The 21,749-nt window shown below is 37.7% G+C and overlaps 1 protein-coding gene and 3 non-coding genes across 9 annotated transcripts; 2 read left to right on the plus strand and 2 right to left on the minus strand.

Annotated features, from left to right (window-relative positions):
* Positions 1-538: 538 nt before the first annotated feature.
* LOC133842110 (dnaJ homolog subfamily B member 6) lies at positions 539-21,346 on the plus strand. Of its 6 annotated transcripts, none has more exons than XM_062275033.1 (8): positions 539-688; positions 1,301-1,377; positions 18,340-18,552; positions 18,646-18,755; positions 18,890-19,150; positions 19,489-19,692; positions 19,758-20,070; positions 20,150-21,346. In XM_062275033.1, exons 3-8 carry the CDS (start codon positions 18,488-18,490, stop codon positions 20,253-20,255), a joined length of 1,059 nt encoding a protein of 352 aa, XP_062131017.1. In that variant the 5' UTR covers positions 539-688; positions 1,301-1,377; positions 18,340-18,487; the 3' UTR covers positions 20,256-21,346. The 6 variants fall into 6 exon arrangements, with proteins under 6 accessions (XP_062131017.1, XP_062131022.1, XP_062131019.1 ...); XM_062275035.1 differs by having other exon boundaries at positions 551-688; positions 1,304-1,377; XM_062275038.1 differs by lacking the exon at positions 18,890-19,150 and having other exon boundaries at positions 544-688.
* Trnae-uuc (transfer RNA glutamic acid (anticodon UUC)) lies at positions 2,792-2,863 on the minus strand. Its single transcript has one exon. It is a non-coding gene; the product is annotated as a tRNA-Glu (tRNA).
* Positions 6,043-6,114, minus strand: Trnae-uuc (transfer RNA glutamic acid (anticodon UUC)). The gene has a single exon. It is a non-coding gene; the product is annotated as a tRNA-Glu (tRNA).
* Trnaq-cug (transfer RNA glutamine (anticodon CUG)) lies at positions 16,522-16,593 on the plus strand. Its single transcript has one exon. It is a non-coding gene; the product is annotated as a tRNA-Gln (tRNA).
* Positions 21,347-21,749: the final 403 nt, after the last annotated feature.

Genomic DNA, 21,749 nt, shown 5'->3' on the forward strand with positions numbered 1-21,749 from the left:
ACTACAGCGACGTTGCCAGACTAGCCAATTTCGAACTACATCGCACAATAACCCTCGTAGTGTGACCATTACTAATGAAAATACCAAAACCGTTTGCATTTATTCAAATGTAGATTTAAAGCTTGCTGTAGATCAACAGTAATACAATTCAAAAATGAATTAATAAATTTGTTATCGGGAGAAAGAAATGACACATATTTGCCAAATTCGATCAAGTAAAAATTGACTTTGATATATGAAATAATCATTCATCAGATGACCATTTATATTCGCTTTAATATTTTTATTAAAATATATCTCCAGCTTTTATATTATATTTTAATATAAACATGAAAGATTCTAAATTTTTGAAGATAAAATAAAAACGGGAATTGTTTTAAAAATGCAATTTTGCCTGTATTGTTCGAAAATAGAATTTTGGTATTATTATAGAAAGTGTAACCAGTTAGTATTTAGGAAGTAGTTTAATTTGGTATACTTTTTGACTATAATTAGTAAGTTTTTATTTCCACTTGCGGGCACGTTGACGCCTTGCATTTTTTCTTGTCTCTTCAGTCTTCTTTTCGTTTTTCTTGCGCACGGTTGTTGTTGTTCTCGAGTCTTGGCACTTTTGCAATAAAACGCGCTCTCGGCGCTTGTAAACCAACAAAAGTTTTTCTGTTCTGCAAAGCGCAGCGTGCTTGGGCTGGTAATTATGCCAAAATAAATACACATAATTATGTGATACGTGCTTAAAAAATTGCAAATTTTGTCAAAATAAAAAGAGCAAGCAAATTGAATAAAGAAGCAGTAACAGCAAGAAGTTATTGAAAGCGAGTTGACATTGAAGTACGAGTTCGCGCGTTTCTGTAGTTGTGTGCGTGTGTGCGAAATTCTTTTGTGTTTATTCTTATTTAAATACGCTCAAAATAATAATTGCAAAGGAACCCAGCAAAGCAACATCGGCTATATGATGACGCGTGTTTTTCTGATTTTTATTAGTTGTTGCATCGCGTAAAAAAATCAATAAAAAGCTAGTAGTAATTGTTGCTGTCGCCTTTGTGTTGTTGTTTCGTCAGGGGTTTGTCGCCTAACGTTTCCGTCAACACGAAAGAGAGCGCAGCCAACAAAGCTGTGGCTCATGTTTTATTTGTATTTGTTTCGCCATATCGTGTTATCTATCGTGTTTTGTACACTTCGAGACCAATATTGTTATTGTTGCAGTTGCTGTTGCTAATAGTGTGAAAACAGCTCTAAAGCTTTTTGTAATATCTTTATTTTCACCGCTTATTTGTTTATTTCTTTTATCGTGTCTCTCAAGAAGGAAGCTTTTCAAGCTGCATTTGAAACAACAACAACAACATCACATATAAATACAAACGAGTGAAGGAGAACCAGGTGAGCAATTCATGAAAAATATACAAATAGAATAACAAAATGGCGCCTGCTAAAATGCCAATTTGTTACTGAGTGAAGTTGACACAAGTTCAATAATCGAAAGTGTGTGTGTTGTGTTCTCTCTCCAACGCATAGAAACAGATAGGATAGTAGGCATTTTGCACGCTTGCATGCAGGCAATTAATCGAAATTGTATAACGGTTCATTGCACTGTGCAATGTAATGTGTGTTTTTCATTGTTTTTTTTAAGTTGTTGTCTCTTTCGGCAGTATGCTGGCCATTGCTATCTGTCGCTTTGCTACACTTCCTTTCAGCTGCTGTGCATCAACTGTGTGTGTGTGTGTGTGTACCGTTATACGGGTTTATGACTCAAATGACTACGTTTGTTGTTGCCGTTGTCATTTGTTAATGGGGAGGGGGATTGTGTATCACAACTTGTATGATTATTGTCATCATCATTGTTGTTTTTGTTGTTAATTCGCCTTTTTCGGCACAATCGGCAATTTGTTTGTCTTAAATTTGCCGTAATTAAAAATCAAATTGATTTTTCCGTTTGCAAATACAACAGCAAGAAAATAGACAACAACAAAAAAAAAAGGCAATCAAATTGTCAGTTAGCAACAACAACAATAACAACGATTGCTGCAACAATGAAAAAGCAATTTTCGTATTAAGCTGAGAAGCACAAAAAAACTCAGTCAAGGCATTTTTTTCTATTGTTGTTGTTGTTACCATTCGCTTGCCACACGTTTGTGCCTCGTGTTGGTTAGTTGCTGTGTTGCAACAAAAAGCATGGCTAATTTTCGTTTTAACAAAAGTTAAGTACTCGACTCTTTAAGCATTGCTTGTTGTTAGCGAAACGGTTGTTGTTGTTATTATTATTTCACCGTAGCCCAGCAACAACATAAATGACAACCACAACGACAACGTCTATACGATCCAACGCAACAACAACGAAACTGTTTATTTTCCTTTTGTGCTCGTTTCTTTTGCGTGGCGCTTAAACATTAACAAACATTTTTACTAGTTAACGTTCAACAACTAAGAAAGTATTGTAATAAATTTTCTTTTCTTTTTTTGCTTGTTAAATTGGTCAATTTGTATTACTTCCAACTTAGATTGGCCAACATTAGTAGTAAGCACCATCATTTCGAAGACGGTTATGGACCGATCTTGGTCAGCATTAGAATTAATATTACGCATAATCTCAACTGCCAAATTGCTATCAACCTGAAATATTTTACAATTTTTTATTTGTCATTTATTCATTTATTTTTATCATTTAATTATTTTTATAGTATCCTCGATTTTAAAAAAAGGGGCGAAATGAAATAGTGGTCTTATAGTAAAAAAAAAAATTTAAGTAGTATATATATTTTATATAAATAAATAAAAAAGTGGATAAAAATATTACTTCCCATACCGGGAATCGAACCCGGGCCTTCTGGGTGAAAGCCAGATATCCTAGCCACTAGACCATATGGGATATATCTGACAAGATTTTAATATTTTGCCTAGTCAACCCGAAAGTCTATATAAATAAGTTCAAAATTATCAAATTGTTAGAACATACATCCATCTCTCACCCCGGAAGGACTGAGTTCAATTCCCAATATGGAAAATCTTTTGTTTGTATGAAATTCCATAAATTCGACGATATCTCGAGAGTACTTAATTAAGTGCCATTTTATTACATACGTGAAGCTTTTTGATTAATGCGCTATTAATCAGGCACATTTCCTCAAAACTCCCTCTTTCATGAATGCCGAAAATAAGCTGCACTTACGGTTGACCTGCACTTGAGCCAAAAGCTAACTTGATTGAAGTACCTTTATAATGAGTATCTGCCTCAGCCACTCATAATGCTACGGATCACTCACATTAAACTGCTTCAGTTGCAAGCACGGTTGCATCTCAATTTCCGACTGGGGAAAAAATTGAAAGCATAAAACAGCAAATTCATCAAAAGTGTGGCAGCAGCAGCAACAGCAAACAGAAAGACGTAGCATTAGTTGTTGCCGTCGTTGTTGTTGTTTTTTATTACCCGCCCACTTTTCACCGCCTCCGACTTTCCAAGCTAAATGCGGGCAGAGAGCAATTGAAACTTTTGTTGACTGTCTTTGGCTATTTGTTGTATGCCATCATCGCATCGTCTTCTTTTTGTCGTGTCTTGTCTTGCCTTGGTCTTCGTCATCAGAGATATATTCAGATATTAGAAGCGCGTGTGAGACGAGACGACATATGAAGCCGAAGCCGAAGCAGAAACACAAGCAAGAAAAAAAACAAGGAACAGCATACAAATTAACATTTTTATAGTGCTTTTTGTTGCCAGTTTGTGGCGCTGCTGCTTTGACAGCAGTCAAAGAAAGCCAAGCCCAGAGAATCAGAGAATCGACGAGAGTAGCAGTGGAAGCAACACAATAAAACAAAAAAGAGACGTTTAGTTTTTCTGTTTCTACTCTTTTTTTTTGTCTTTTTTGTTCGTTATTTTCTTAAACATCAAATGTAAACGCCAACGCCAAGGCATGGCAACGTTTGGGTTTATTGTTAAACCAGTTGAGTTGAGTTTTTCAGCAAGAACAAAAAGCAACAGCTGCTTGCTGCCTGATGCCTGATGCCATCACCCTCGCTCTCTTCTAGCTTTACTCGTAAGCTGCCTACCGAGTGTGCTGCCATCACCCTCGCTCTCTTCTAGCTAAAGCTACGCTAACTGCATATTAAAGCTTTTGACGCTTGTTGCGTCGCCGCTGCTGCTGTTAAACCATCTTTATTGTTGTCGAAAGCTTTGTTTGTTCGCTTCTACTGCGTTACCGCAAATCGGGATCCAATCAATTTGATGTGCCATGGACGCTGGCGCTTAATTTCCAACAATATTTGCGGCAATTTACAATGTATATGGAAAAATCTTTCTTTTGGCGATTGTTTTTTCTTTTGCAAGTTTATGATTATTTTTTGGCGCTGTTCAACGCCGTCCCGTCCCGTCCGTTGTGACTACTGCAGCCTGTGACCGGAGGTGAAATCTCAGTTTTGATATTTCGGCCAGCCCATGGCAACTGGAAATAACAACAACAACTACAACTACGACGTCAAACTGTCTAAAACTGGCGATAAATGTGCGCAGATACTTTGGAGGTAGTTTGGCCGCGTTTGCAATTCGCATTCGCCGCTTTAAATGGACAACTGAGAGTGGGTCACACAGTCGACACACTGTTCAGCCAGCTGCTGGCGGCAACCAGAGAGACCAACGTAGCGATTATAGGGATGCGGATGGATACCCACAGACACACAAAGCCAGATTCAGATTCAGATGCAGAGTGGAAAGAGACTCGCGAGTCGCGACTCCCAGACCGGTTGGCGCGATCGGCACGTTCATTCATTCGCCTTCAACATTTGCCGTCGCGATTCTTTCCTCAAAGCGTAAATATTTCAATTTATTTATTGGTCATGCGTCTTCTCGATACCACTTTCTACCCGCCGCTGCGTCGCGTCGCGACGCTTTGCAATCGATGGCGTCTGGCAGATGTATCTACATGTGTCGTGTCTTGACCATACCCAGAACCACAATCCGTGCACGAGTTTGAGCTGAAGCCCAAGTCCGAGTTCGAACCCAAACCCGAACCCGGTTTTAACGCACGCAACGCCAATATAAAATCTGTGTCAACGGCCTTTGGCTTTGAGAGGGGCCCTTTTCTTAAAGTTTCGCCCACCTGGGGCATTGCAGACAGTGGGCGTGGCATTGTCGCCGTCTTCATGCGCGCATTTTCGTGTGCATATGAAAATGAAATGCAGCGAGTGAAAACGTTTTGCACTCTGCAAACAAAAGGCCAAAGAGGTGTGTACGACAATTCCAACTGCAAGCCATGCATGACCGACGTCTATTGTGCCACCTCCCAAAGTCAGGGGGGTAGCGGGTGATGTTGATGTCTGATTGCCGTGCCAAATGGCTAAAGAGAAAACACTACCAATACCCAATTCTACCGTAGAAAATTTAAAACGTGAAAATAGTGCATTCACTAATTTCAGTGGGCATTTTAAAATATATCTGTACGAAATACAGTGAAATCTCTATTGACCGGACACGCATTTTTGTCGACCAACAGAAGTCCGCTTAATAGAGCTCCCACATGTATCATATTCTTAAGAGTACTTTGAAACTTGGCTGTAAAAATAATTCTAACTTAATGTGTATACTATCATAATATATTCGTATATTATTATACTAGTAAAACTAACCAAAATGTTTCGTAGATTTTTATAAAGAAGTGTCCGCTAATAGAGATATTCATAATGTGGGATCAATACAGGACGTTGGAAAATAAGCGTTGCATTAAAAATGTACGCCTGAAAAAACTTCTGGGAAGTTTCACTATATTCAATTTAAATTGATCAAACATTTTTTTAGGTCGAAATTCTTTTTATTTCACACGATTAAAATATTAGCGTTTATACTTGAACACAAATTGGCAATGATTGGTAACAGGTTTTTTTTTACAAATTAGCTCTTTTGATTTTAGATTTCTTTTCTTATAAACAGTCGGTTTTATTCCATTCAAATTCTAAAGATCATAAGCGTATGTACAGGATATAGAATGCAATTATTAAATGGAATTTAAATATATATATATTAAATTAAAAAATAAAATAAAAAGTTGACAAAAATTTTACTTCCCATACCGGGAATCGAACCCGGGCCTTCTGGGTGAAAGCCAGATATCCTAGCCACTAGACCATATGGGACTCCGAAATCTGTTCAGAATATTTTAAACTAGATGAATCTACCGTAAAAATAGGAAATAATCTATATTAAGACCATGCTTATGCTTTCCATATGGAAAGCCAATTTAATGCCGTATCAGTAACAGAAACATTTGTATGCATCTGAAAGTTAGCTTGAAGTGCAAAGCTTTGTAAATATCTTGATTGGCAGCATTGTTTGTTGATTTGGATTTTGTTTCTATATTGTGTACCTTTGTATTTGCAGAGTAGTTTTCTTTTACCTATTGATGATTACTTGAGGTTATCCCCTCGACTGGCCCGCCTACCCTTCGTCTTTCATTAATTACCAAAACGAGTATTCGAGCATTGAGCACCGGTCGGTTGAGGTTTGGTTTCTTCGTTTTTGTAAGCTGTCAGCTCGTGTAAGATAAATTGAATGAATCTCCTCTGGCTGCACTTGAAGCGCACATAAAAATTGTTGCCTGTCAGCGTTATCATTCCTCTGCCCCTTTCCACAAAAAGTCGTCAAGATTTGTAACTACCGTTGCAACTGTATTTACTCAGTGAAAATCTTGTAAAAATTCATTTAATTTACTAACTTTGAATGACGAATCAATCATTGCGTATGCTTAGCTTCGGCTATTTAAATTAACCGGTTCGGTTCGGTATATCTCCCATACCAACTGGCGCTCACATCTGCCAGATTGCTTAATGAGCGGTGGGGTCTTGTCTGTCCGCAGAATAGAGTACGAAAAAAGCAAGTCTAATGTAAAACCCACTTTCGTGACTGGGCAGTCCAGCCTGTCAGTCGAACCATCTGTGTGTCTGCCTCTCAAGTCCATCGTCATATGATAGGGTTTATGTTTTCTCCACGGGAATTGTGAGAAAGTCTGTAAACTGACAGACAGATATGTGGCGCTTACACGTGTCTCAACTTATTACAAATGTATTTCATTAAAGAGGCACAAGCAGCTTATGCCTAATATTATTGGTTATTTAATTAAGCAGATGATTTGTGTAAATAATACATTGATGCCATATATTTTTTACTGTAGAGATTGAAGAAAATTTTCTGGGCGACAATCTGATAGTGACCGATATGAAAGAGTGAGTGAATCGAAGTGCACTCGAAAGTACTCCAATTAGTCATGAAATAAAAAAGCGAGTTGTATGTGGTATTCTTGGTATGATGTCATTTAATTTGCTGTTGAAAGAATTGAGATTGGAATAGCCTAATGACAAAGACTTGTATATAAATACTCGTTATAATAGCTGCCCAGCATTGCTACTTGAATGCTTTTGAAGCTCTACTTAAGAATATACATATTCATTATTCGCAATCATAATCAGATATCAAAGGTCTCCAGATGTAATACTCGCTTCATTTAACTTCTCACTTGAATGTGTAATTAAATAATGAAACCTTAAAAAAAGTAAATTGGAGAGAAGAGAACATTTTGCACTTAAATGGATAGCTATGAATATAATTTGATATACGCTGGGTAAACTTGAAAGCGAAGGTCTTAAATATATGGCATGTTAGAAGAGTAATCATAAATTGTGTACGAAACACGTAGAGCAGCTTAATCAGATTCTCACCACCACAATGTCTAATAATAATAATAATTTCTAGTATTGTTCCTTGTTTTGCTATTAATTCTACTTGCGCAAAAATTAACTTTAGCACTTTTTGTGGTTTCATTTCAATTTGCAAAACATTTTGTTGGTGGTCGGGTCGACTTTGTTGTTTGCATGTTTGCCAAATCTTTTATCATTGTGTTATGTCCAATGTCGCGAACGCGCACACAAAAGAGTTAAATACATGTACATATATTCATAGAGGAAGAGAGAAAGAGAAACAGACAGACAGACTCACAAACAGAGAGGAAGGGTAAATGAAGTTGCTGCCTTGTTCAAGGTGAGGCGCGTGTTTCGCTGAGACGACTGGAAATGGAACAAAAACGACGCGACGCGACGCAAGTCGTCGTTTGCAATTAGCTAAAACACTTTCAATATCTTTGACTTGTCGCATGTTAGTTTCAATATCTTTGACTTGTCGCATGTTAGTTTGTTGACCAGCACTGTAAACTCGGCTTGCAGTCAAGTTGATCATTAGATTATAATTACCTTTTGCGACATGCAATTACTTTTCAATTATAAATTTATTACCCATCATCAACGAACTTTGTTTTTGTGATGCTTTATGACTAGTGCATTCAATTACATTAATTGCTTTGAAAATTGAGTTCGTTTTCTTGTCTTGCGGCTGGCAAACAGATAAACTTGTTCAACACTGAAAATCATAGTGAACGCTATGCTCAACTGCGACTGCTCCGTACTGACTCAACTTTCATTTTGTTTATGGTCTTCATTTAAACTATTTATAATAATTACCACAACAAACATAAACCTACAACAAAAACCCCGAGAAAACCAACAAACAAGCAGCAAATGATGCGCCAGCTATAAAAAAAAATAGCTCGTTCTTGTTACTCTTTCTGTTGTTGTTGGTGTTGCTGACAGCGCGTGAGCGGGCAAAAAGATTTGACTCAGAGTCAGAGGAGACGTAACACTGGCACCCATCTTGAACTGACCAAGCGAACCAGCAACAGCAAAAACAAAAGAGTCGTCGCAGCGTCTGCTGCCATGGGGCGATGATGATGATCATCAACTGAGCGAGCAAGTAGCCGAGTCAACGCCTGCTAGTTGACCTCAAAAGTAACTTGTACTCGAGATTGGGTGTAGATTGCGACTACTTGAAAGCATTTATTCGTTGCACTAGTCGGAAAGTTGGTGAAAAGCCTGATCGAACTATCAGAGGTTAGCGTTGATGTACTTTATAAGCTGGAAAAGCTTCTAATGCATGATCTAATTTTTTAGAAGTAATGCAATAAAATTTTTTAAAAATAAGGAAGTCATATCGATCTCTAAAAGAAATTTGTATATTATGAATTTCCATCCAGTTTATTATGTTGATTTTCGAAAGGAAAATAAAATAAAAAAATATTTATTCACAATGCCTATCTAATTTTATTGTAATCAATAGGGAAACAATTAAAAAAAAAAATACACCCGTAGAATATTAAAATAAACTTAAAAGACTACGATGATTTATGTTATGGTCTTAAGTTTAGGCTGTACTATCTCACGGCTATTATTCGAGAAGCTCTTCTTTTTTTGTTTGCTGTGGTTTTCCGCTACACTTGTTGGTTGGACCCAACCAACCAGCATATCAGATTTCAAAGCTTGAGCCCTCAGCTTTAGCTCACCCTTCTCAGCATAAGTTCCATTTGATTCTGTAAATGTCTTTTTCCGTGCTTTGTTTATGACCAGATGTGGTTAGTAGTGTTTTATCTAATTGGGAAATTATGTTACTGCCAACGTTTAGATAAAGAGATGATACTTAACCAGTACGTGCCCCAAGTTGTGCAACACGACTTGGACCAACTGTTGGATTCGCGCTTGGTAGCAACTTTCGCCTCTAAAAATTTTTTAACTGCCTACAATTTATGTACTTACATACAGACGAGTATATGTGCTTTATAGTCCACGCTTGTAATTCGATTGTCCGACGAGAGGTATGCGATCATTTTTTTGTTCATTTTTTGTTTCAGTTTTAATCACATGTTTCCGTTTCGTTGGCCAAAGTCTTTGGGTTGATGCAGTTTTGCGGTTTTTTGCCTAGTTTGCGCTTTAATAACTTCATTGTCAATGCAACAAACGGGTGCACAACGCAGAACCTGAACATGCGACCATACATAACTTTCTACATACCCTGTAAATATTTAATGAAAAGAAATTATACCAAATGCCACCAAATATTAAAGAGAGTGAGGTTTATTTTCATGATGCCAGCTAATATACTCATTCACCTAGTTTTACAGAGTATTTGAAACAAAACAGAGAATGCAAGATAGGTTTATCTAGTGCAACAGCAACGCAGCAGCAGCAACAAAGAGTGCAACAGCGCTTGACTTTTCCAAAAGCTCATTGTCCATGCTCAGCCTGCGGCTGGATCAGACTTGATCTAGATGTGGAAGTGGATACCGCCAACGTTTGGACTTGGCTTGACTTACGCTCTGTGTGTCAGCACAGTAGTCGTCGTTGGATGGCGTTTATATCACGATCTGGAACGTCATCGTCTGCCGGATTTATGGAGCTGCATACAAGGAAGCTAGCACAAGGTGAGGGGCGATGTTACAATCGCTTCAAACCGAGTGGTCTGCCGCAAAAAAAAAACATTAGATACATTGGCTCCAAGAAGTAGAAGGAAGCTTGTTAGAGTTGCCGGGTTGATTTCACAAATCAGAAACGCAATAATAAATGTCTTCATTGAGATCATCATCCGCCTGACTGACTGTCCACCAATATGTACATACATATGTATGTATGGTTGCTTGATCTCTAGCTACAGGTTTTATATGATCGCATTGCTGCGATTAATGGTGGGTAGTTTTTATGTGACCGCCGTCAGTCCGCAACAAAGCTGACTTTACCTTATTTAGTTGTTTGCCGTATTTTAGTATTTATGGGCGCATGACTCTCCAGTCACACAGCCACAGCATCGACATCAACATCGTCATCATTACACCCGCACAAGTGTTTGCCATTCGGCTCTCATAATCCGGGAGCTTTCTTTTGCCAACCTTGATTAGATTAGATCAGAATCGCATCATGAGATGCGAGAAAGAAGTGCTTGAACTTCGACCTGTCGGCAATCTTTTATCAAGCTAATTTATCATTTATCATTTAGATCAAGATAAACTTTAAATGCTATTTCTTGGAAGCTGACCATTGTTTTTAGCTCGAATTTTATAAAACTCATTTGAACATTGTTTTTTTTAAATATTTTGTTATTGAGAATAAATTGAAAATAATATATAACAGTAGTTTAGCAATATTCTGCACAATGGATGCATATCACAACCTAATGACATACATACATACAAATTGTAATCTATTGAGAAAATCTAACAAAACTATGCCCTTAATCGGGGCGTGTTACTTTAATGGTATTAGTAGAGCTCGTTCGAATCCCATGTATTTCTGTTGACGAACTAACAAACCACAAAACCACAGCCCAACCTAAAGAACATTTGGAAAAAAGCAGAAGTACAGACGGGTATGCTCGACTGTAAGATACTGGATAAACACATTTAGGGAACACAATTAACAAAAAAAGATTATCTAATAGTGCTCACAAACTTATATAGTGCTTAACTGAACACACTGAAAAAATACATTTATCGCCTAGGGTGGATTTCAGTTATACCCTTTTGCCTTCGGGGTATCGGGTATACAAACACATAAAGCCTACAAAAATTACATAGACAATTTCGAAATTTACATTGAATTGATTTAATTTATGCGCTGGAACTGAACGCTCCAGCAAATTGATTAGAAGCCGCCCCCCGCAAGCGAACAAAAGGAAGAATGAGATAGAAAGAGCCAGAGAGAGATAGAGAAGCATAAACATAATAAAGGGCCCCCAAGCGATAGGAGCGCCCAGTGATATTACAAAAGTTTCAAATGGTTTTCAAGCAGTTCCATATCGAACGAATTGCCAGCTGCTTACACTCAATGCACTGATGAATCAGTAGTTGTTGTAAGCTTTACACCAAAAAATACAAAAAGAAAATGGAAATGAAAATGAAAAGCTGCTGGGTCGTTTGTCTTTGTTATTATTGTGATCGAGGCATATCTTAAAAATAGATACATTCCCACGCCCACGTGTCTATTTCTAGGTCTCTATTGTTGTTACTCACATACTCAAAGTTACTTTTGTTGTTGCTCTTGTTGTTGTTGCTGTTGCTGTTGTTGCTGTGCTCTGCATCTGTAGGTTGTTATTATATTATTATGGTTTCGTGGCATTGCATTGTGTGTGTTTTCTCGTTTGTTTTGTTTTGTCTCAGCTCCCAGATTGTGCAATTTGGCGCGTTTCCACCTTTCGCTTTCCACTTGGTTTGTTCTCTTCTCACCACGCCCGCTCCCCCAACACACTTTCCATTGCAATTTGCAATTTGCCTTTTGCATCGTGTCATTAATTTGTGGTATTTTGGCTGTGCTCTCTTTCTTTTGTAATTGTAATTGTTGCCACTTACCGCTGTTCCAATTCCACGCATTCACCTCAACCTCACCGATTTCAATTGGCAGCGTTGCCAATGTGAATGTGATTGTGCCGTTTGATTTCTCATTTCTTCCGCAATATCTCTAGACGTTTAACGTTTCTCTCTCGCTAATTTGTTAACATATCCTACAAATTATTTTGTCGGTTCTGGGTATACTAATTTGTCAGGCTGATTTCATTAAATTCAATTCTCTTTTTTACTATCCCACATTATCTATTACATCCTCACCGATTTAAATCACTTATTACTAACTACTTTTAATTCGTTTACTGGGTATTTATAGCAAGATAACTTGTTTTATATGTTTATATATGTATGTACACACATGTCTATATACGAATGTATATTCTTTTTATAAATTTTAATTTTTCCGCAAACTTAAAAATAAACGCAAGCACACAGACGAACACACACATATGCAAATATACTAATATATCTGTATATAAAGTGTAAAATTTATAAACTGAAGATTTTTGCACGAATTTCTTACTCGGCAAAAATCATCACCACCTGCTGGTTAAACTGCACATTGGGTTGGAATATCGTATTTAATATGCAGACATAAAACTTTCATTTTAACAAGGCAGGTCACGACTAGAAAAGCTTATCGAACTGTAGAATCAGTTCTGGAATTCGACACTAGACAGCTGTTCCTCACTCGAAAGGGAGAAAATTGAGTTAATACTCTATTTATTAATTTAATTAATTGATCAATTCTTTCATTAGTGGATTCGCAACACTGTGCGGCGTTAGCGATTCACCCGTTGCTTGGCCGGCAGTCTGCCGCTCTTCTCTTCTCTTCTCAATCTCTCACACACCTCGCCTCGCCTCGCCGAGGTGCTTAGTGTGAGGGCTAAAATTAAATATTCAAATTTGTTATGTTAACATTTTGTTGCTGCGCTCTGCCGCCTCAAAGATTCAGCATATAAACTCTGACTATAAAATTTATATATTTTTGAAATGCAAATTTATAATCAATATTTGTTAGTATATATGTATACATTTATTTATTCGCATTATGTGTTAGTATTGCTTGCCAAAAAGAGCTAGTAGGTATTAAAGCTAATAGCAAATTTCCGCTGAATGAATGAATCACAATGATATCTTCTTAGAAAGGGGGTAAACCAGGCAAAATAAAAATAAAAACAAAATATAACCAACATTCACTTTAACTGAGTGATCTGCGCGTCATCGAGCTTTTGATTGTGTCAAGCGCTCTCTCTCTCTACTATGTTGATAAGGTAAAACACACACATTCCGAATGATGGAATGATAAAAACGAAAACGAAACAAAGCGCTGCAAATATTGCAAAAATTCACGTATGTAATTACTTCCGGTTCACTGCAGCTACGCACAAAAAAATCGCAACAACAATAGGTGAATGCATATTGAACGAATGCGGCGCCGGCGTCGATATTACTCACACACACGCATAGACAGGCGCTCTTACTCACTCTCTCTCTAGCTTCCCCCACTAAGTTAGTCAGATATGGCAACGCTGTGAGTGGCGTCTTTGTCAGCTGCTTTGAACTACTAAGAGATCTGTGCGCTCAGTCCTAAACGATTCATTGCCGCGTTCGTGCGCGTTTATAGCAGAGCTTTGATTTATTGTTGTTGCTGCTGCTGCTATATTTGTTAATAATGTTTGTGCAACCAACAATAATAATAATAACAACTGCATCGATACCTACGACAACTACGACAAATAAATCGACGATTGCAGCAAAAGTTTTCGCTGGCTAATGTAAAGTGTGAGTGAGTGAGTTGTTGTTTACTTCTCTCCGTTGCTGCTTTGCTTGCGTGACTTTCCTTAAGCGCCCCCCGTACATACATATGTGTGTGTAAGTATGAGTACAAATGCGCAACGTTTTCTTATCGCGCGTTTTGCTTTGCGTCGGCCTATCAGTTTTCATTTTGCCATTGAATGTGTGTTTGTGTCTGTTGCATTTGCACAAGAAGTGGGTTATGGCAAAATGAGGAGCAACAACAATTACAGCTAGACGAGGAAAATCAATCAGAAAAGTGGCTCAGCACGCAGAGCGTGTAATTAACACGCAACCAACTGTTGCCCAATGCTCCCTCTTGCTCTGCTTCTTCTGCTGTAGCCGCGAAGATTTTGTTGATTCGCGATCAATTGTTGCACTTCAGCTCAGCTAGAGCAGCTGATTGTGTCGTGTCATGTTTGTTTATCAACGCAACAACGTCCCCACAATTACACTTTAATTGAGTGCGTATGAGCGAGTAACAGGCAACAACAACAGCGTTTATAAACAAACATGTTGCAACAACAAACCGCGAAATGGGAAAGTGTGAAAATCTTCTCAGCAGTCTGCGTGGTCTGCGTAGTGCGTGCACACGGTATTTGTGTCTATCGAACGATGCCGATGCTGATGCTGATGCCGTTGCCAATGGTGATGTAATTTGCATATCTAACAACAACTGGCAAAAGCAGCAGCAACTCTGCAAGCCACACAACCACAAAGCAACCACATGGGCAGCAACAACCATCAACTACACATACATAATTTTTGGAGCGGTTTCAGGTTTGATGCCCACCATTGCGTAGGCAGCGCAAGCGCAATGAATCTTGTTGTTGAAATACCCTGGATATTGAACTTACAGACAAGAAGTCTCGACTCCTTTACTGCATTCACACGGTCAACTCATTTCTGAAGTTCACCTTTAACGTTTCGAAATTTGTTGAAAATCCTCTAACTATGAAACTATAACAAATTTTATCAAATTTCTTCCACTCAATTAAAAATAAAATCGGAAGAAGAAGAGTGAATACATAATATGTTAACTTAATTTACATTTATTCTGATTTTTTTGTTCTTCCTCCTTTTGTTGACCTGTTGCATAAGTCTGAAAGTCTCAAATATACAACTTTAATATAAATAAGACAAATCTTATGAAATTTCAATAGATTAATCCGATTGGAAAAGTATTCTATTTTCGGGCGACAACAATTTAAATTTATTTCAAGAAATTTTTTGCTTTTGAAATGTTTTTTATCTCACTTTAATATAAATGTTAAATTTATTGACGTTATCTAACAAAGTGAAAGAGAATGGAGAAAATATTACAAATTGAAAATAATAAATAAGACTGCAAAAAAAACTGATGTTGTCAAATCTTGAAAGAAAAATCGTATTTGCAAAGTTAGTGAAGTTATGAAGACAGCAAATTAAGATTACTTACAAAATGTTATTGCTTTTAAAATGTTTTACCATTTTCATATTTCATATTAAAGCTGTAGACTTTAGATGTTTAAATGTCATTTAATGCGATGTAACACTGTAGGTTTTGCTGATTGTTCTCCATATCATAATGCAGCAAGCAAGTTGCAGGGTATTTTCCATTTACTTCACCTGGCAACCATTCCTCTTGCCTGGCCTGCCGGCTATTGGAGAAGGCAAACAAACAATAAACAAGCGAATGCCTTAAATGCCAGCACCACGCCCACTCAACGGGTGGTTGGCATACAGAATTAAAGCAAGTGTCAATCCGATGAGATAGTCAGTCAGTCAGTCAGTCAGTCGACAGATTTGCTGCGATTTGAGTCAGCAGCTGTGAAATCCAAGTCATCAACCAGCAGCGGGTCTCTGCTCCATCTTCCCCCACCCCTATTACCCTCTCCCCCTTGCTCTCTCGCTCTCCATTCGTTCGCTGACGTGCGACCGGCGAGACGAGTCAAGACAAGACAAGACAAGACGAGTGTGTCATACAGATAGTCTGGTCAGGCCAACCAAAAGCAAGTCGGTCGACAACGTTGTCGCTCTCGTATTCATCGTCGTCGTCGTCGTAGTCGTCATTTGCTGCTTTTAGACAATGCTACAAGTTCCTACACCTACGACCTAGAATATGCCGAATATGTCAACAGGTATATAGACACTACATACATACATATATACGTATTTACGTGTACTCTATATGTATAATCAATTTCTAAATGCCTCTATTCAACTAGCGTATGTGTTTGGTGAAAATTGATTATTCAACATAATCGCGTTGACATTTCCATTTCATTTCTAACAATGGTATTCAACAAAAAATAATAATAAAAAAGCCAGCGTTTTATGTTTAGTCTTTGTTGTAAACTTTGAGCTAGCTTCCTTTGTTTTGAGTGTCTTGTTCTCAATGCTCTGAGCCATTGCCATCATTTAAAAGTTGAGGACAAAGTTCAAACGGCTGCATTGAGTGAGACAGTGATTGTCCTTCTCTGTCACTCTTATCCCAGCATGCGCAGTGCGTTGCTCTCTCCCTGATATGGGCCAAGTTAGCGAAGCTGGCCAAGTTGGTTCCATGGTGTAATGGTTAGCACTCTGGACTCTGAATCCAGCGATCCGAGTTCAAATCTCGGTGGAACCTAGCACTCAATTTTTATTATTTCTGATTTCTGCTTGCAACATTTTTTATTATCTAAAAACAGTGCAATCCAACAATGAGTGATTGATTGAGTGACTCAATGTTTACGTGCCTCAGATAAAAAACATAAAATATTAAAAAACTGTGCATTTGTGACAGACTGTTTCCTAACACTATTGAAAGGATGAGATTCACAGGAAATCTAGTAACAATTCATTGAAGTTTGAATCTAATCTTTCCCAAAAGAATTCTATATGTTTATCTTTATACATATTAATTTTTAGATCAAAGTACTGCCCAGATAAATGTAGCATTATTTAACCATTTTCGCCTGCTGATAAACTTGGCTATCGAATGCGATTAGCAGAATTTTAAACACACATTTTTCCATACATGCTTCAAGTATACATATATTTTGATTTATATTTTTATCTTTCTCTTTTGTGACGTATATATGGCTTAAGTTAAATAGTTTTCTATCGTAAACGCGTGAAATTTATTACATTTTATATGTATGAAGAGCAACACACACGCTTCATTTAAATTAGATAAAAATAAATAAAAGACTCTATAGGTGAGTGTGCTCGGTTTTGCGAAACCTGATAATATTTTATTAATGTGGTCGAATCAGTGCAGCTGCACCTGATTGAATAACTTTCAATTGTATTGCAAACTTGATATAGTTATAAATATTATATCAGTTAAATAATTTGAACGAAAGAACTTAGCAGAGCAACCCACGCCGTTCAACACTGACACAACGAAACAGAAAAAAAAACTTAACGAAACGGTCAGTCACACTTGTGCGTATGTGTGTTAAGCTTAAGTGCCGCAATAAAGTTTGTCACTCAGCCACGGGGCTAATTTGTAGAGCACTTTCGTTGGCAACACAGAAACAATTGACACAGATTAGCTTACAGCAATAACAACTACAACAACTTTAACAGCAAGTCGGATAAATGAATTGGCGTTGTAATTTTATTTGATAGAAAAAATAAAACTAAAAGAGAATTGTGTCAAGGAGTCTGCATGAAATCAAATTAAATGAAATTAGCGACTATTTTGCACGAAAATGTGTGTGAGGGAAACAATGGGACTAGAGATGGGTGCCAATAGCGCAATTGCTGCGAGTAGCGTGAAGCCAAAGCTAACAACAAACAAACATACCTTCATAACATGTTTACATGCGCGTGAATGAGACAGAGAGACAGACAGTCACTGTCGCTGCTTCCAGCGCGGTTGCTGAACGCCCTACACATGCGCACACTGCTGCCACTGTCCTCACCCCGAAAGCTCGCGTGTGTCTCTCGAAGTGTATGTTTGTGTGTGTGTGTGTGTGTGTGTGAGACTATGTGGGCGACGCGCATTATGAGAATGAGGTTTTCGTACGACATTGAACTCGAAATGTGGGGCTGAAGAACGGCGAAACAAACGAAACAAGCAAAAAAAAAAAAACTAAAGCAACAAAACAAAAAGTCGTGCTGCCTTTTCTTGCACATACTTGTATAATATGAAAACTGAGCACGAGCACGAGTACTTTGTTATTTTGTTTATGCTGTTGCTTGCCCTGTTAGTAGGCATTGTGTTGCTATTCAAAATAACAATTAGGAAGAAAACCGAAAAAGTAATAACATTCATTTTTTTTGTTTTGCTAAATGCTGCTTCTTTAACGGTATTTTGATCCCGACTCTTTTTTGGTTGCTTTGAACTAATTTATGTATTACTTTTATTGGTTTTTGTGTATTGCAGTTGCGCTTGAGAAGTTTGTGGAACGAGAAGCGATTTTGGAAAAGCAGATCATTGAATCAAAGGAAGCCGAAGCAACAAAGTGTTCCTAGGTTATACCACAATCCACACGCACGCACGCACACATACAATCCACAAGCCACATAACAAAATGGTGGACTACTACAAAGTATTGGATGTGGCTCGCACTGCCACCGACAGTGAAGTGAAGAAAGCGTAAGTAAAGAGAAGAGTCACAAGGTTGAAGCCTGGAAATAGATCTAAGAGAAGGTTAAGTTAAGATTGAAATTAATTTTTCATATCACCCAGGTATCGAAAGTTGGCTCTGAAATGGCATCCTGACAAGAATCCCGATAACCTGGAGGAGGCCAACAAACGTTTTCGGGAACTATCAGAGGCCTATGAAGTGCTATCCGATGGTAAGTGTGAACTTTCAAGGGAATAATGGGAATTTGAGTGGGAAAAAGGGCAAGAACAATATGTTTTTTATTGCTGTTGCGTATACTTGATGCATTTAGTATGTATATATGGATATATATGTATGTGTATGTAGCTCGTAAGCGAAGGATCTACGATGCCAGATCTACGCTGCACAAATCATCGGCAAGCAGCAGCGCCAACGCCAGTTCCTCAAGTGGTTACTATTCGCGTTATCGCAGCACCGGCGGATCAGCTTCGTCGGCAGGTCGTGACTATGACTATGACTATCATTATCCCAGCTATGGGTCGAGTTCTGGCGCAAAGCGAGGGAATCGCTATCAGGCGTTTACCTTCCGCAACTTATTCGAGGGCACGCCGTTTCACAAACTTTTTGGTAAAGGAGACTTGACACCTTTTTTAAGGTTATGCCGTTTTGTTGTTTGTTTGTTTTTTGTACTGGTTTGATTTTGTTTATTGACTGGCAATAACCTTGATGCGCACGACATTGTATTTTTGCATAAGTGGCGAATTAATGCTACCACCCGCAGCCCACAATAAATACCACTCTTCATTTCTTCATCATCATCAACATCAGCAGCAGCTGAAGCAGCAGCAAATTGTTTAGGCCTCGACTAATACGCAGCTAGAAAGTTTTCTACTAAAACCCAATTCCAACAAAATGTATTTGCTTTTATCGCCAATAAACTAAACATAACTATCGAAATTTTGCAGAGAAGAAACGCCGCATTTACGATGAGTACGGAAAGGATGGCCTAGGAGATCGGGCCCAAAGCCGCTCACATGCCCGTCATCATTACACACACGACTTTGATGACTTCGACATCATGGGCGGTTTTCCATTTGTGTTCCGACCCCCCGAAGAAGTTTTCCGTGAATTCTTTGGCGGTAATGCGCCCTTCGCCGACTTTTTCAGAGGTGAGTAAGAAATCGTATCATCACACTTTCAAACTACAAATACATTATTGTGTCCACAATTGCAGATGCCAATGGCTATTCACAGTCGAATGGCGCCACAAGCAGCAGTCGACGTCATGCCGGCCACACTACACATAATATTGGCGGCAACATTGGCGGCTCAGCTCGACATCATCATCACCATCAGCACAAATTGGCGAGCCCGTTTGGGGCGCCCATGCTCAATTATTCGATGATGGATTTTTTCATGCCCACCGGCGGTTTCACTTCCTTCACCGCCAGCAACAGCGTCGCTGGTGGACACCACAGCAATGGCGCTGTCAAACGCACGTCCACCTCAACGGTATTTGTCAATGGCAAGAAATTGATGACCAAACGGTGAGATGGATACATTAACTCAATTACAATTACGTATACTTAATTCCCAATTTTGTTTTGATATTTTCTTATATAACAGTGTCGTCGAAAATGGCAAGGAAACTGTCTTTTCATATGAAAATGATGTCCTTAAATCAAAGACTGTGAATGGAGTGTCCCAAAAGCTCTCTTCAATAGCGAATTAATTATACAATAACATTAACAAACAAACCATGGGAAACAACACAAGGAAATTAAACAGAATCCAATGCATCGACGGCGGATGCGGCGATGGATGTAACATCAAACCACAACAATAACAAAGAAGTCATAAATTTAAATCAAACATTTAATGAAACGGTTAACTTCAAGAACCTGATGAATAACTAAGATTATGCTTTCTTAATGCTTCGATAATATGTTTAAACAAATTATTCTACATTAGAATTCAGTTATTTTTTAATGGAATTGTTTTGAATGAAATGAACAGGAGAAGCAACAGCAACAACAACAACAACAGACAGCAGCAGCAAGCAACAAGAACGACAACAACTAAAGAATGCCAAGCTAGGACAACAACAAGATTACCATCAACAACAGAATTAGCGACATGAATGGCAGTTATTTAAATTACTTGTGAAAGGCCAATTGTTTGAGTGCGATTTGATTCGAAATTCTGAACACTTACAATTCAAATTGTTGTCTAAAGTTTCGAACAAAATGCCTGAAAATGAATGGCCGAGAACAAAAAGCAACAAAGAAATAAATCGCTAAAAAGAAAACCCAACTGGAATGCTAAAAACGCTTAAGCAATTTAGTTGATAAGTTTTAGGGAGGGATGCTAGTGTGTGGGCGTGGCTGTTCAATCCAATGTGTAACTGTTTAATGTATGTATGTAGTTATCTACCATTAGTCAATTAAGTTGCCACAATACTAAAAGAACCAACAACAAAATGCGACAATGAAATTGGCAGATTTAAAACTCTTAAAAAAATCGAAAATGCTAAATCTTTTAAGTTGCTCTTTTTGTACAATATAAAAATGCATAAATAAAAAAATACATTATTATATAGTTACAATATTAAATGAATGAAAGAGAAACAAACATTTCTGACATTGAATGTTTATATTTAAAAATAATTTAAACTTTACTTTCTTAGTCTGTAGTCGTTTTTTAAATGCTTAAGCTTAAGATATTTCTCACATAACCTAAACATAAAACAAATGATGAATATATTGTATTGAACAGAATGAGAGACACAAAAAAAACTAATCATAATCGCCCACAATATAATACTGTGTTTTTAGTAGATCATTCACATTTAAAAAAGTAAATTGGAAAAAAAGAAAACAAAAACATATTAAAGATAAAAACACATGCGATCAATAATTAAACTAAATCTTTTATTTTATTTTAACATCCCGCTCTTTGCATTTCTACAGCAATCGATTATGTTTTATCGGAGGGTGATCGCGATGACATTGTCAGTGATTTTCCCAGTGTGACCAATCTGCATATATTTTGTGCTGCAAAAATTACAGGAGACCAAATTGTTGGTATTTTTTAAAATAAGACTTGAAATTGCTTGAATGAAAAATGCTGTTGCTCAGATTAAAGATTTATAATCTCTGGAGATTTATTAAATGTTCAATGTATTAATATTTTCCCCCAGATTGCGATTAATCAGATTGCAGATCTG

Source organism: Drosophila sulfurigaster, chromosome 3 (assembly GCF_023558435.1).
Source record: "Drosophila sulfurigaster albostrigata strain 15112-1811.04 chromosome 3, ASM2355843v2, whole genome shotgun sequence".
Lineage (NCBI taxonomy): Eukaryota > Metazoa > Arthropoda > Insecta > Diptera > Drosophilidae > Drosophila > Drosophila sulfurigaster.